This window comes from Planococcus citri, chromosome 1, assembly GCF_950023065.1.
Source record: "Planococcus citri chromosome 1, ihPlaCitr1.1, whole genome shotgun sequence".
Classification (NCBI taxonomy): Eukaryota; Metazoa; Arthropoda; class Insecta; order Hemiptera; family Pseudococcidae; genus Planococcus; species Planococcus citri.
Genome location: NC_088677.1, coordinates 43804927 through 43821475, shown reverse-complemented (window position 1 = coordinate 43821475; position 16549 = coordinate 43804927). Strand labels below are relative to the sequence as shown.

At 31.4% G+C, this 16549-nt stretch overlaps 1 protein-coding gene across 1 annotated transcript in view; it reads right to left on the bottom strand.

Moving 5' to 3' along the window:
• The window catches only part of LOC135832125 (uncharacterized), a 42376-nt gene that overhangs the window by 8644 nt on the left and 17183 nt on the right, over positions 1-16549 (bottom strand). The window contains exon 3 of the mRNA XM_065345147.1: positions 4303-4537. Within this exon, the coding sequence (XP_065201219.1) occupies positions 4303-4495 (193 nt within the window). The 5' untranslated portion in view covers positions 4496-4537. The remainder of the gene's footprint in view (positions 1-4302; positions 4538-16549) is intronic.

Genomic DNA, 16549 nt, shown 5'->3' with positions numbered 1-16549 from the left:
ACACCAGAATGGTTCTTCTCAGCATAGGTACCTATCTAGATAAAGGTACTTTGCTTTAATTAATCAGCCACCTGTACTTACGATTACCTAGATAGTTTCACCATTATGGAGTTCAAATTTGTTTTTTAGACATGAATTCTCATTAGCAATGCGAGGTGCACCAGTAGCAGTAAGTAGATTATTTTCTGGGAAGTTGATTTCAGAAAAAAGACGTTCGAAGGTGGTCGAAAAAATTACATACAGATATAAGTTTACCTAATACCTATATTCACATAGAAATTATATTCTGATGAGCGATGCCTTGCATGAAAATGCGAAACTCCGTTTAGGATGAAACAATACAAGAAAATTGAGCGATCGACCATAAAAGGAATCAGCTACCTATACCTACTCCATGGAGCACCATGCTGAAAATTTTTGTCGAAGGCGGTAACTTAATGATAAGTAAGGCTATCTACATATGTACTACAATAATGAATTGTTGGAAATTTATAGGGGCAATATCGACGATAATTCGGTATGCTTACTGGCAAGATAAACGGGTAAAATCAAAATATCGTCATTCGAATAACAGAGAGAAACGGAATTAAATTTTTCAGTTTCCATGGTTACTGAAAACAATAACTTGCTTTTTGGAAAACGAAGCTACATTACTTTATTTGCGACTGAAAATTCCATTGTTATCATTATTATATTAGTCAGCTAAAGAGATGCGGCGGCGGCGACGGTTTTGGGTTTTGGTTTCGGTGTTATTATTTGCATTGTAGCCTATATCTTAGGCCTAAAGTAAGAATAATGCTTGAGTATGTACATTGTATATATACATATATAACCACTCCTATTTGATAGATATTAATTGTTTTTGGAGATGGTTGAAAATTTAGTTACCTATATGAGTATAGGTACTGTGAATCGCCAACTAGTCGAGATATTTTGCTTGATAAATTTCATTCATATGACGGCCCAGCCCGATTCGACCGTCTCACGAGTTACACAAAATTCGTTCATGACTGTAATGAATTATAACGTTCGAATAGAACTCGTCATGAACACTTGTTGAGAAATGTAATGCGGTTTGCGTTTGTTAGGTATGGTGGCGATATTTTACGCGTAGGTATTATATGCTATGTAATTGAATGAAAGAGCTTAGAAATAATATGACAAAAAAAAATTTCGTTTTGGTTTCAAATATTTCCTACAACATTCAAGTACATGTAGGTAATAGGTATATCCTACCTACGTTTTCGTATATTTTAAATGGAGGAGAATTTATCAATGTAGATGCTTGGTCAAGTTGCTACTCTGACTACGCTGTTTTAGTTCCCATTCCCAACTTCGAATCAAAAATAGGTAAGTAGTAAGTACTGCTATAAATACATCCTTATTTTCTCTGTATGGTTTTTTCGGAATAAAAATTTATGATTTTCGTTTCATTTCATTTTTCACTGGATTTTTGTAAAATTAGTCAACTTTTTGAAAAACTTATTTTCACTTTTTAAAAAGTGTTCGCACATAATGTTCAAAGGGGTTTTTACTGAGGCAGAATAATTATCTAGAAAGACTTGATATAATCCCTCACAGAAAAATACTACTAGTTTTTTTTTCACTAGTATGTATTTTCGTATTACTAGTTTTCTACTACTAGTTAAACCACTAGTAGTACTAGAAGTTTCCAACTAGTAGTAGAAAACTAGTAATACGAAAATACATACTAGTAAAAATTACTACTAGTACATACATGTACTACTAGTATTATCACTAGTAGTATCATCATACTTCATACTAGTAGTTTATTTCAAGGATTAGAGGAGCACGCCACCACTCGTGGTTGACTACTAGGGGTTTAAAGTAAAATATTAAGGTTGATCAAAAAAATTTTTTTTCAATTTTTAAAATTTTTTTGCAATGTATTTGAACAGGAATAAACAAAAACGATGATTTATTAATGTTTTTCATTTTTTTAAATGAATTTTTTCAATTCTTTTCAAATTTAGTGCATAGGCTAATAAATTGATAATATTTTACTCATGATTACCCAAACTTTGATTGTAACTAATTTCATACTTGGTTATGAAAATTTTTTTAAATAACAATTGGAAAAGCGATTTTTTTCTATTAAGTACTCATTTTTTTCCCGTTCCTCTCCCCTCCCCTCCCCTTCCCTTCCCCCTCGGAGGGGGCTGGTGCCTCGAAATTTTTTTTTCATTTTTCAACTGGAATTTGAGTTTTATTCTTAAAAATGAACTTTTTTCCGGTCCTCTTCTCTCCCCTCCCCCTCGGAGGGGGCTGGTACCTCGCAATTTTTTTTACCTACTTATTTGTTTATTTATTTATTTATTTATTCATTTTTTTTGTATTTATTGAGCTCCCAGAAATGAAGTTGTAATCAATTTTCAGATTGATTTCAATCATTACCCATAACTAGATAATTTTGACAGGACCACAATTGAAATTTTTGTAATTAGGTAGGTAGATATTTAAAAAAAAAAATTCAATAGGTACAGTGTTTCCACATTTATAATTTTTTGACCTATGGTTTTTTAGCTTTTCAAACAAAATTGACAAATTTTTGCTCCTAGAAAACTAGTTGGTTTTTCGAATACTATTAGTACTTCTAATAACTACTAGTAAATTTGAATTTGAACTTGTAGTTTTTGCTGAATTCTACTAGTGAAATAAAAGTGATTTTACTTACTACTAGTACTTCCAAAATACTACTAGTGAACATAAATTTACACTTGTAGTTTTTGCGAAATACTACTAGTAAAATAAAAGTGATTTCACTTACTACTAGTACTTCTAAAATACTACTAGTGAACATGAATTTAAACTAGTAGTTTTTGCCAAATACTACAAGTGAAGTAATTTACTAGTAGTATTTTTGAAATACTACTAGTGAATTACAAGTATACTACTAGTTTTTGCAAATACTAGTAGTATTTTTCCGTGAGGGATGTCAGTTCCAACTTTCATTTCGGCGCGGTAAATACGTACTGTGACAAGCCGATTGGACATTTTTTTAAAACTTGACTATTGATTTTAAAAATGTATACATAGGTATGTGCTTAGTTGAATTAATGAGCCGAAATTAACTGAAACGAAATATTTTGCTAATCAAATTGAAGGGCGGTTTTCCAAAAGTGGATAAGTCAATTTTTTTGAAAATTGAGTTTTTCACGCCACTGTGTTCTATAGGTTGTATGTATCTCACCTAATCCAGCTTTTCCGTAAGTAGCAGATCGCAATCGTTTTTCCAAAACGCGATAAGTCACAATTTATCCAGTGAACCTTTGAATTCGGTGTTAAAAATATGGGTTACATTTTTTGTATACCTACTGTAAAACTTCGTGTTTGTTGAAGTAGAGCTGTGAAAAATTTTTTTTTTCAATACTTAGATATAGTACGCGTAATGTATACCTACTTTTTGTTTTTATTTGATTACCAAAATGGATCATTTTTGTTAAAAATACAGGTTAAATTTTTTGTAATCGATTTTTTTTTTGGTCTTCTACTTTTGTATCGTGATTTACAGTTGACTTACATCAATTTGTACCACTGGTTTTATCATATACTTAAATGAAAAACTGAAAAATCGTTTTTCCAAAAGGCGATTAGTCAGTTTACTTTTTCTGTCGCAAAAGCGCTGCGAACTCGAGTTACACCGCGAAACCAACACATACGTGTTGAGGTAGACCTAATGCAACATGCAGGACAGGTTGCATACTCCAAGTGCATCATGGCTTCAAATGGGCTCTACCCTCTAAAAACGTCATTTATCTCGAAATCATGATTTTTGACTTATCGCTTTTTGGAAAACCGCCCTTCAATTGATATCCACGATTTAATTGTCTGAATTCGAAAATTTTGAAAAAACTCTTTGAAACTGAAAATGAAGAAATTCAAGATTGTACTCGTAAGATCGATACCTACTTATCATTCGACATGACTCGATCAAAATTTTACTGGATTAGAGACGTTGAAGAAAATAATAAACCCAAATTTTTCACCATTTTCGAATTTCTATTCATTCAGATGAATTACCTACATTATTCAAAAGCGAGCAGACTTGGAAGTACATGATTATGCATTAGGCCTATATTATAAGCATCAGATATCTCAATTAATTGCGTAGGTATACCTTTCTCATGCATGCCCATTTAAAAATCTCAACAAAAAGTACGGGCGCGAGTCAACAAAAAGAAAATAAGGTACCTACTCGTATAGGTATGCTTCTGACCCAGATATGTTTAAGTACATACGTAATCAAAATATCTTACTATATATTGTGGTTAAAAAACTTACCAAAATACTCCGAATCCCTGGAGCGGTTTTGTATTATTAAAATAGTCCATTTAAATACAAAATGAACAAAATGCAATATCAATAACAAAATTGTAAACGGTGCACTGAGCAATAACGCTATCACATTTCCTAATACGCTAATTAGTATTCGAATGATATATTTCTGCGATAACAGGTAGCATATTCTGTACATGGGCAGTGAGTTGGAATTTTTCTATTTTCTTAAATTTGGCATCTGAAAACAAAAAAACAAAAACAAAAAATGTACTTACCTACACTATAATTTGTAACGATATTTTATCCAGGATGTAGGTAAATGGATTATGAATAAACGAAACATTCAACCTCTTTTGCAGTTAAATCTACTATCTATTTTTGTATGTATATACCCAGATACGTTTGGTATAGGTAGGTATACAACAATTTTGAATGGGGAAAACATTTCTCATTGTCACTTTAAATTTTATAATTTCTATCCAATTTTAGATATTTTTCTTCAGTATATATCTATCTAGAATTACCTACCAATAAAACTATGTAATAGTTCTATTACATATAGTTTTTTTGTTTTTTTTTTTAAAATTCTGTGTGAATAAATTGTTATTGATCAGCAATTATTAGGTAGGTATTATCAATTAAAGTATGCATACATACCTACTCTCTATATTATTATGTACCGTGCGTTGAGAACAAATTTTAAAAGTTCATCTAATGAGCATCTTGTAGTACGTATAGATGATTACTTATAAGTTACCTACCTAGGTATAATAATTTTATGTATAGGTATACTTAAGTAAACTTACGTAATATAGGTAGACACTGAGTCAGTAATCTAATTCAATCCTACAAATAATTTGTAAATAATTTAAAATATAGGTGTCATTTAATAAAATTCATACACTAAAGTAAAGAAACAGAATTTAGTTACTATACAAAAGCACAAAGTAAGGAACATTTTTGAAACACGAAAAAAATAACATAGGCTAAAAGACTTTTCGAGTCAACTACGAGTACATTTTAACGTTTGGACACGAACTTTGTGACAGTTGAAATGAAAAGAAAAGGTTGCAGATACCTACTCATTCTTGTTTTTGATGTTTTCTCACTTTGTGGTTCGTGGAAATCCACGAATGGAAAAATTTGTTCGAAATAGGATGAAAATCGAGGTTTTATGATTAAAAGCGTAAAAAAAAAAAAATGGAAACATGTCAAAAAAAAATGTCATCGAAACGACGCAACTTGTCAAAGTATTACTTTATTTTTGTAAAATGGTGTTAAATGTATTTCATTTTATACCACGTACATTTTGTTAGCTCTTTTTAAAAATGTAATAAAGCTTTGTCGTAGAAAATCTTTTCAATACCTTCGTTCATTTTTCAATGGAACAATAGAAATATTTTTGAACGTGAAAATAATACTGTGATGAGATTTTTGGTATTTCATTTAGGTACCTATTTTGTAGCTCTGGGTATAACGACGTACATACCTACTATTCTTTCAACATATCAACTCGAAGTTTCTTTGATTAAAAATTATGAATCAAGGGAATACGTATTCCTAGTTACCTACCTACAATACCTACATATTTGTTCAATTAATAATGCCAAATTGTACTGTACGTAAAAGCTAGACCTGCCATACCTAGTACCTACCTATGTGGACCAGAAAGATACCTACACGAATAGAATTGACAAAAATCTTCTGTGTATTTTTGAACAATAAACGTTCATTTTCGTGAGCCAAAATTCCACATTTTTATTATATGCTTTAGAATTTTACCATTTTACACCACAATTTTTTTTCCAAAATTGAGAGATTTGATGGTTTATCTTCTGAAACTTCTAATTTTAGATCACGCTTAGAGGTGTAAAGAGCGTGAATATAAGTAATGGTTAATAGTTGTATACCGTTTTCAATTCACTGATTTTGATCTGTTAATTTTTTTTCACGTTCTTAAAAATTACATCGATTGAAAAGAGTAGGTACACACTCTTCGCAACTTTGCCAAGATGAAATTCAAGATACCTTCTTATTTCAATAATGCAGCTGGAACCACACAGCTTGATTGTACATAGTACATACATACAAACACTGCTTGTCAAAATGTATCCTCGCGATATGCGTGAAGTACATACGATACCATAACTTTTAAAATTATTTTAATTATTTTACCTACATCTGTTGTTGGATGTTGGTAGTGAATATCAGTTGACTAATTATATTCGTCATTATAATTATGTCAATTGTAATAATGTAATAAGAATAAAACACATTTTAATGCAAATATCTTGTCATATTTGTAGTTAGAAGCTGAATAATTTAAACTAGGTACCTGTATTAAAAATATGATTACAAACTGACGTTAGCCTTTTTACTTTTTCATTTTATAATCAGAAAATATTCCTGCGACAAATTTATATTTGTACAATCCCGAAAGAACACGACTCATTATTTTCCAAAAAAAACTGATAGGAAATTGAAACTTTTAATTGTTGCCATATTTCAAAACTACGAGCGTAGGTAGATATTCCAGTTTCCCATGAAATGGTTTGAATGATGACAGTTTCTACTTCGTTTTGTACCTATTCGATACATTATAAATCAAATTTTAATATCCGTTTTGGATGGACTTGGGACTTTAAAAAAAAATATTTAAATAAGTCGAGATGCGGTGTTGCGAATCGAGCAACTTTGTTTGATAAAGATAGGTACGGTAGGTTAATACTTCATTTCTGCAACATTTCATATTATTAATGATACTGGACAGTTTAGTTCCTTTACCATAATTCTTTTCGTTTTCTTTTATTTTTTGATGAACATTCTTTTTTTAATTACCTATGTATATTTTTCGAATGCAGGTAGATTAACGTACGTAATACGGTTAAAGTTTTGGGCCTGAATGTGATGCCATGATATTCTTTCTCGCATTTTTTTTCTTTCATTTTTTTACGAAGTAACTATATGAATAAATCAAGATACCTACATGGCATTTTATTAAAGAAAAAAAAAACAAAAAACAAAAACAAAAAACGTAATTTTAAGTACCTATGCACTTTTTTTCTACACTGATGACTGAATTTCATTTTTAATAAAATATTATGTACCTACCTACTTACTTACTTACTTGCTTAGATAGGCACGTTAATTAAAATCTCAATAATTTCAACGACTCTTTTCACGTAAATAAAAGACTTGAAAGATATTGGGGGAGGGGAGGAAGGGCAGAAAAAAGACTTAAAATTTGAAATAAAGAAAATTGTAATGTCAGTTATTTGTAGAATATATTATGTTACTAATCATTTTACAATACTATCATGTGTAATATTCTAAAAAAATAAAGAATTTCAGGAGCCTCTATTAAAAAATTGATAAATACTTGGGTAAAAAATTCATCAAGTTGTATTATTATAGGTAACTCATAAACTTAAGAAGAATCTGTTTTGAGATAAGAAAGAACCATTTATAAATTTTATAAATTTCTTTATCTACAGTACTAACGTTTCATGAAAAATCTTTTCCTTTTCAAGACATAGTCTTTTCAAATAAAAAAAGTCACAGTCTTATTTAATAATGTATACCTACCTCAGTGCTCAGATAACCCACGATGCCATCTGCAACCCTCTCCTATTTCATATTTTTCCTATCAATTTAAAATTTAAAACATAATTTTCAAAGAAATGTGTTTTGGAAAGCTTCAAAATTAGTGTATTTACCTGTACCAGTTAGGTAGTAGGTACTTGCTGAAGTGCTATCCAAATAAAATAAGTAGGAAATATCAAAAATTTTCATATCAAACGTATAGTGTTTCCCAATTCTTCTAGATACTTTCATCGATTGAACGATAACAAACGTTTCGTGTACGTTGGTGCAGTGTATAAAGTTCATCTTTTAGAATTTAGAAACTAGTGCGGAAAAGGAAAAAATTGCGATGACGTCAAAGAGTAGGTACAAAATGTGTAGGTACATATAAAGTATCGCATGGTACTCCACCAACTTGCAAGGATTTCAAATACTGAGTGAAAAAATGATGAATAGTTTGACAATAACTATCGAACACTGAGATATGAAACAACTTGCCGTATAGTAAATAAAAAACATTTCAAATCTAAGATTCAGTTCGAATGTACATATTAGGCCCATCTAATTCTTTAGATCGATCTTGCCGTACAAAATTGCCATAATCAAAATTTAAATATTTCATTAAAATCATAATGCACAGTAAATAAGTCCTATTTACTTTCTTTAATGTAAAAAAAAAATAATTTCTCGTACAAAAAACCGTGTTTATACTCGTACTTATACACGCCAAGATTACATGGACGATAAGATAATAAATATTTCGATTGATTTTCCAAATTAGCTCAATAAACCGAAAATCGTAGATTGAATTTTGGCAAAAAACCTACCACATTAAAATTAGAACGGTATAACGAATTAAGTCGGTTCAATGATTTGGCAACTGCATTTTATAAATAGGTACCTATAATGTCTATTCGGATTTTGTTCAAAACTAATATATTCAGTTGTAATATCGATTATTTGGCACAGATTGTCTAACAGCTACATAGTTGGCTTCATTTTTGTGAAAGATGTTAGCTTCCCGAGCTACATGATGAATTGTTAATTGTCGCGGTTTTCATTTAATATTGATGTTAGTACATATATTGCATATGTTCGTTATAGAGCAATCCACGTATAGTACACAGGTTAGATACCTCCAGCTATACACATTAATAAAACGTAGGTACGTGTGATTGAGTTATCCAATATCTCTACCTGCTGTATTTCTAATTGAATTATATTACGGATGCTGTCAATCAGACAAATGAAAACCTATTTGTTATGGTGCTATACAATATACTCGTATAGGTATGTATAGTCTCACTCATCCCTAATTCATAAACTTTTTCTGTAATCACGTGCAAAAAAAAAACAAACAAACAAATTCTATTAGTAGAACTGTTTATATTACAGCTTGGATATGTAGTAGGTATACCCTTGAAATGTCGATTCCTGATAAAAATTTAAAATTATGTTAACACGCGAACAGAGGAATCCAAAAGAGAGAAGATTAATTAAAAATTCACGTACAATTCACGAATGTCGCGTAAAATTCGATTAGTCTAAGGAAGTTTTCCTACTTGAAACATTTCGTCGCTGATAAATTACTTCAACTTTTGTTTGTAAGTCTCAATTCCTTATGCATAAATATACCTAGGTTTATTAGGCTTCGTTAATTTTGTGTGGTATTCGAACACATGAAATATATAGATAATCTACACATTTGTTTTGTCTCTTGGATATTTATGCAGTGTAACTGAATTTTTCCCTCTGAAAATAATCAATAGATATGTATAAATTTTATTCAAGGTGAGAGGAGGAGCAAAGTTTTTCGTTTTTGAAAATAGGTATACCTAATTCCTACCTATAGGGGTATTGAGGAGTCGTGCACGACGTATTCCAAAAATAAGCGAATGTGTTTTTTCGCGATGAAGTATCGATACATATCTAATCTATCTAAGATATCGATAGGTAATTTAGACAAAATTTCATCTGCTCATCTGATTAATTCGTTTTGACAATTGGAAAATTGCTTTGTGCAAGTGGTTTACTTAGACCTCGCCGAGCATTGTGAAGAAAGAAATCAGAGATAAAGTACATAGGTACCCGCCTATACTTAACTCACTCTAAGTTAGAAAATGACTCGAAAGTAGAGGTACACGTGATATTGTCGTCACATATTACATACGAGTATATCTATATACGGTAGGTATAGGAGAATTTACGACCTTTCTTTCCCTCTTAGTACAGGTATCTACTACACGCGGATGATTTTACGAAAACCCAGTTTTATTACTCCACTGTAAATAGATACTTGTAAAAATAATGCCGACGAATTATTTCCAGCAGAATAGATCAATTTTCCTTGTACATACAAACAAACGAATATAAAATTGGTATTTTTTTTTACACGATCGTTGAAACAGATCGACTTGGGCATATTGTTCAATAGGAAAAAGCGGAAATGGCAAATATTGTTAGCGCAAACATTTTCTCATACGAGTATCAATATTCCCCCGCGTACTACCAAAAATAAATAAAATTTGTCTCGTAAAATGAAAGAATTTTGGCACCCTGTAACGAAACGCCACCACAAAAAGCAATAGCTTTACAATAGGTCGTGCGTACCACTACAAAACGTTTACTCGTAAAAAATGGTCCAAATTTATAACGCCATTTCATCACGCTAATTTATCCAGCCATGAAAATAGGATAGGTAACTCTACTGTACGCCATGTTAGACATGCCTTTTGGGAATGCATTTTCAATTTTTGTTTTGGAGTCAGTGTAGGCTACGTTTGTTTCGAGATTACCTAGCTTAACTTAATACTTTACGGTATTTTTTCAATATCGTCAACGACTACCTATGCCGCCAATGTTCGGAAAAAGGGATCAATGCTAATTTTCTTCCCATTGTGGCGATGAATATTTTAAGGATTATTCAGGGCGTTTCACGAAAGTGGCGAGTCTCCTTTAACTTGGTAAGTAAGCAACTTATCTTGAGTTCATGCATTCTGTTGTCTTTATCTCCATAGGTATACCATACCTTACAAGGTGTTCCGTGCATGTAACGTAGGTAGGTACGTTTAACGTTTCCTAAAGATTGTCTCTGCACTTGAGGTGAAATCTCATCGATTAAAACAACCTTTGACTTGGTATGAAGATAATTTGATGAAGAACAGAATGCTGCGCTAAAAAATTCAACAGCAGACAGTACCTATTTGAAATGACGAACAAAAAACATTATTACGACTGATTACCTAGTACCTAGGTTTACCTATCCGATGAATTAAAGAAGTCCAGTTTTACCCACGGAGAATTTTCCTACACATGATGAGACGATCATTATCTACCTGAAATGTACTTCGATTCAAATGAGCACCCCTGTATCCTATAGCTACATACATCATAACGGTAAAGAGTCATCTCAACGTCAGCCAGCGATTTACTTTCAAAAGATCCTTCATCAGAATAAATTGCCTATCGCTGAGTTGAAGGAGAACCATTATTTTGGAAACATCTTATAGTACATACAAGCATGCCAAAAAAAAAAAAAAAACGAAGTCTATGAATAAGCGCAGCCTAGGTACTTGTTCAAAAAGAACTTCTTTCCTCGTGTAAATGGTAACGAAATCGCTTTACGAACATTACCTAAGTAGATATTTAACATATAGGTACGAGTAAAGAGAAGGTAAGTGGCGGCAGCTAACTCGAGTATACCACCCTGATATGAAAAACTTTGTCTACCTATACTTTTCTGAATACCTAAGAATTTATGTTTCCTTAAATCTGTCAACACGTCAATACGAAGGAAAATTTCCTAAGGTATAAATTAGCGAGCTTCCTGACGCGTGTTAAAGGGTGAATAAAATGCGTAGCTAAGCTACCTACGAGCAATTTCTTGTTCTTTAATTCGTCACTTTATTCGATGTTCATTTCAACGCTATTAATTTAATTTTTGTACCGGCGCGGCGCGGCGGTGGCGAAGACGATATTTTAGAAAGCTTTTTCGTGTCGTTTTTACGTAATCCAACCTTATTACTGAACAGCGCATAATTTCTGTTTGTCGTTATTTTGTATGCAAGTACATAGAGGCATTAAACGCTTCCAACTTGTGAACTATACGCCGCGCCGTAATAAATGAATTTAGCATGCATGGAAATTACTAATAAATTATTCGTAAGGCAAAAAAGACAATACACGGATTAGATAAACTATAATATCCTCTATCGAAATGTAATTATCCCACTGTAAACGAGTTACCTATCGAGGTTACCTACCTAATACGATTTTATATATTTTAGGTAATATAATTCCAAGCACCTACCTATTTGAAACATGCAATCGCAGGGGTGTTTTTTGAAACAACATTTTTTTTGCCCTTAGCGTTAATAAAAGCTGATTTCAGTTTAGATCCTGTAAGTTAGGTAACTTGAATAGCATTAATACTAAATTGAATTTTATGTAATTTTTGCAAACACATTTCAGCTTACACAGTAGGTACCTACATATATTACGTATAAACATTTTTCAAAGCCTCTTATTACCTTTCCAACTTTCATATCATATAGCTATATAGTGAACAATAATTGAAGCTTTTTCTCCACACCAGGCAGTAGGTTTGTTTTTGAAGTACCTACTTAGGTACCTACCTACCTACCTACCTACCTCGTATACCGTATAGGCTAAAACAAAAATTGAAAAATCATTAAAAAGCAATAAAATAATATTACAAGCTATAATATGTACCTATAGCGTTAAAAATACGGTAAAGTGATGTTCGGTACCTATTGAGTTATTTGTCAGGTACGAGTACTCAACGCATGAATCGCGTTCTTTTGGTAAGTAAAGTGAAGTCTACGGTGAAAAACTAAACGTGATAGTTGCAGATGAAAGTTGTATAATCTAATAATTGGGATGAAGTATTTTTTAAAAATTCAATTTTCAAAATGAACAAAGAAACTAATAATTACTGAAAAGCAGAAAACTTTAATTAAAGTTGGGTATACCAATCAGAAGGTTATTTTGGCACCAAAAGTCTAAAAAGTCACACTTAATCACGATAAAACTACGTAAACCCTGGATTGTCGGATTGCTGGATTGTTCTTATATTTAGTATTTAACTACTTAATCACATAAACATTATAAGTATGGTAGGTACCTAATAAATTCAACTCCGACTGCTACGGATATTTCGAATAGAAACAACAAATATTATTTTCCAAAAAGTACGCCAAGATTCAAAAGCTTAAAATTACCAGTGCGAAAAACTCGAAGAAAAATGTTTACGGATAATTAATTTCAGGCGCCTGGTTGGTTCGAATCGTTTTTCGCGATATTCTTGCAAATGAATTGATTGCAGCCAGCAGACGAAATTGAAAGAAAATTTTCCAACTATTTTTGAATTATAACAAAAGAAAATTGCTTTTTGAGAAAATTCAACTTATGCAGTTTTGTAGGTCTACTTCGGTCGGTGTGATAAATCGCCTTTTCTTTTATGCGTGGTGTTTTGTAAAACGAGTCTTACGTTGCGTGAAATTTGTTTTTTTGTTTTTTGTTTCAATACTTATTTTTTCTGGTTCAACTGCGCAGTGTTCAATTTCAAGTATGAAAGTACATACCTACACCTACCTATAACTTGATGTGAAATTTAAGTTTGGTGCCGCGTGTGATTGTACACTTTTGCAGAGTACCAAAGGTACTCGTATTTATTTATACAAGATTTACTTAAGATAGGTACTGAGAAAATGATTACTAGATATGAAGGTCTAAGTATGTCTCTATTGAAATAAAAAAAATAAAAAATAGATTTTATTTGGATAGGTAGGTATTTGCCTATTCTACAGTGAATTACGAGTAGGATCAAGTTTTCCAACTGATTTTATACCCCTTTCGATAAACAAAAATTTGGAAGGTAATTAACTGTATAGGTAGTTGCTATTTATTATTCACTCAACAAAGTTGTAAAATGTAAATCTGAAATTTTATCGTTGAAAAGCTGTGATCGTATATTTTTGAATAATTATTACGTGAAATGAGATTTCACTGTCGAGTTTCCATTCTCGCCAAATTTACTGGAAGTCTACAGCATTCAGATTTGATGAGTCGTTAAACCGCAGGTTATATAGCGTTTTCTTTCATGTCTTATAGTAGGCTGATGCTGTGTAATATTTTGTGGATATAGCCAAGAATAAAAGAAAAGGAAAAGAAAATTACTAGCACTCAAGTTCCTACTTAAGTCTGGAAATTATCAATCACGACAAACGAGAGACATTAAGGTAAGCTTACATTTTGAATTTGAATTTTTTAAGAATTACTTAGATAAAAATATATACCATACTTATCGTATAAGATGGCCCACAAAAACTATTTCAATTACCTACCTAAATGAGCAGAAGTGGCAATGCAGACAATGCAGTTGAAAGTTATAAGAGTCTGGGTAGGTACTATTTTGACAAGTTTCACAAGCATTCAAACTGCATGCTGATCTCAGTCAAAAGCTTATTAATCATGATAAGTTTTTTTCAATACTTCGAGAAAATTATCGCGAAGTTGTTACCAAAACATGAGACTAAATCGAACAGCTCTTTCCATTAATGATCCGAGAGCGTTGAATGATGTATTGATCGATCTTATAGAACTCATCCATTGTGACATATCCGGATACTAAAATACCTCGTCTGTGTAATGTACCCGTACTTAGATGGTAAGTAATTAATTTTATATAAATAATTTCTCATGCAAACAATTATTATAGGTATATTTTTTAATGATTTCTGAAAATTTTCACGCAATTTATTCAATTTGAGTAGGTAAGGTAGGTAGGTACCATACTCGTATTTATCTACGTAACCTTTGTTGAAATAAGAATGCTCTTGAGCAAAAGTTGCTTAATAATTATGGTTTTGTCAGTACCTATAGAAGTACATACTTAAGCAAACCTCTATCTTAAATTCTTAATCTGGATTTTTTCAAAAGAAAATTATCACGATTCTTTTTTATTGCAACGTGAAATTTCATGCTGTAAATTGGAAATAAGCGTAAAAAAAGAACGATAGTAAGCACCAGTTTATAAGGGTACGAGTTTTGATATGTCTCTAGAGACCGCGATCATTTTTAAATTTCGCCTCGCAACCAAGTACGAGTAGATACCTCCTATATATTTTTTTCAGCAATGAAAGGAAAATGAATGCGTTCTTTTTTACTTAACAAAAAGAAGACCAGACGCATATCGTTCGATAATAAGATTTTTTTATTTGGTGAATTGGCGGTGATGTTTTACTCGAGTTAAGTAAACAAGTTAAAGATATAAAACTTGCTATAGGTATGTACATATGAACGTAGGTAAAGGGAAATTCGTGGGTAGTCGTTTAATATAAAATGTAAATATGCATGTAGGTAAACAATGTATGCCTATTGCCTACTACGAGTCTGCGCATTTATTCAAAAAGATGGAAGATTTTTCATGAACAATTTTTTAAAAATAAATAAAAAACGTTTTCGACAGCATCATTTGTATGTATTTCCTCTAGAATCAAGATGAAGGCTTATGATGACTGCAAAAACTCCTAGTTGAATTCATCTCTGCTTAAAAAATATAAAATACAGATAGGTACTGAATACATATATACTTAATACTTATAGATATAAAAAAGCGGTAAGCTATAGTGAGAAAATGGAACATGTGCTTTTTGAAACATTTTCAAAACGGTTTTTCGGTTCTTAGCAAACCAACTTAATTCAAGGAATATTGCGATTTGATGAAAACTTTTCATAACGCGAACGACATGAATAGGTAACCATAACCATATACTCCTACAAACACTAAGGTAGGTAGTTATATAAGTACCTATGTTTATAATGAGCTGGTATATTTAGATTATTACACGTTTGATCGATTTCTAATTACTGTATGAACACATGTATATGCAAATGTTAGATAAGATAATTATTTTCTATGTTCAATGTTTGCCAAAAGATTATCAAAATTTATTTTCGCTATCATTTTGTGATGATGCTAATAACATTTTAAATAGGTATAGGTAGGTACTAGGTAGCTCAATCATAAATTTTAACCTTTAGCTCTGTGAAATGAATTATGAATGTTATAATAAGATATATGTGTGTAGTAGCCTGCAGTATGCATTCACGTCGAATGGGTCAATGATTTCATACAGTTTGTGGTTGTATGTATTTTCATCTCTACTAGGTAATTTTTATGTAATTCATCTTTTATTGGAAATTAATTTTTTTAATTTTTTTTTTAAAAGTTGATCACCGTAATGATTTTTTTGAAGAATGAATTTTGAGTCATCTTAAAATTTCAAATGTCCAATCGGAAATATTGAAGGTATCACAACTAGAGATGTGCAGTGTGAAAAGTGAAAAGTGAAAAGTACTTTTCTTTCAATGAAAAGTTGAAAAGAAAAGTTCCTACTTTTCACTTCACTTTTCACTTTTTACTAAAAAAAAAGCGAGTGACCAATCAATTTACTCATCAGAGATCACTGACCTCATTGATGAAGTCAAATATCAAGTTTCACTCTCTCCACTCCTCCACCTTCGCAATTCAGCACCCATTTTTGATATTTTTCACTACATTTTTTCAAAACTGAAAAACCCAAAAATGTTAGAGACTCTAGAAAGTCTCAAAACTACCACTATTCGATTAATTAGGTGGAAAAAA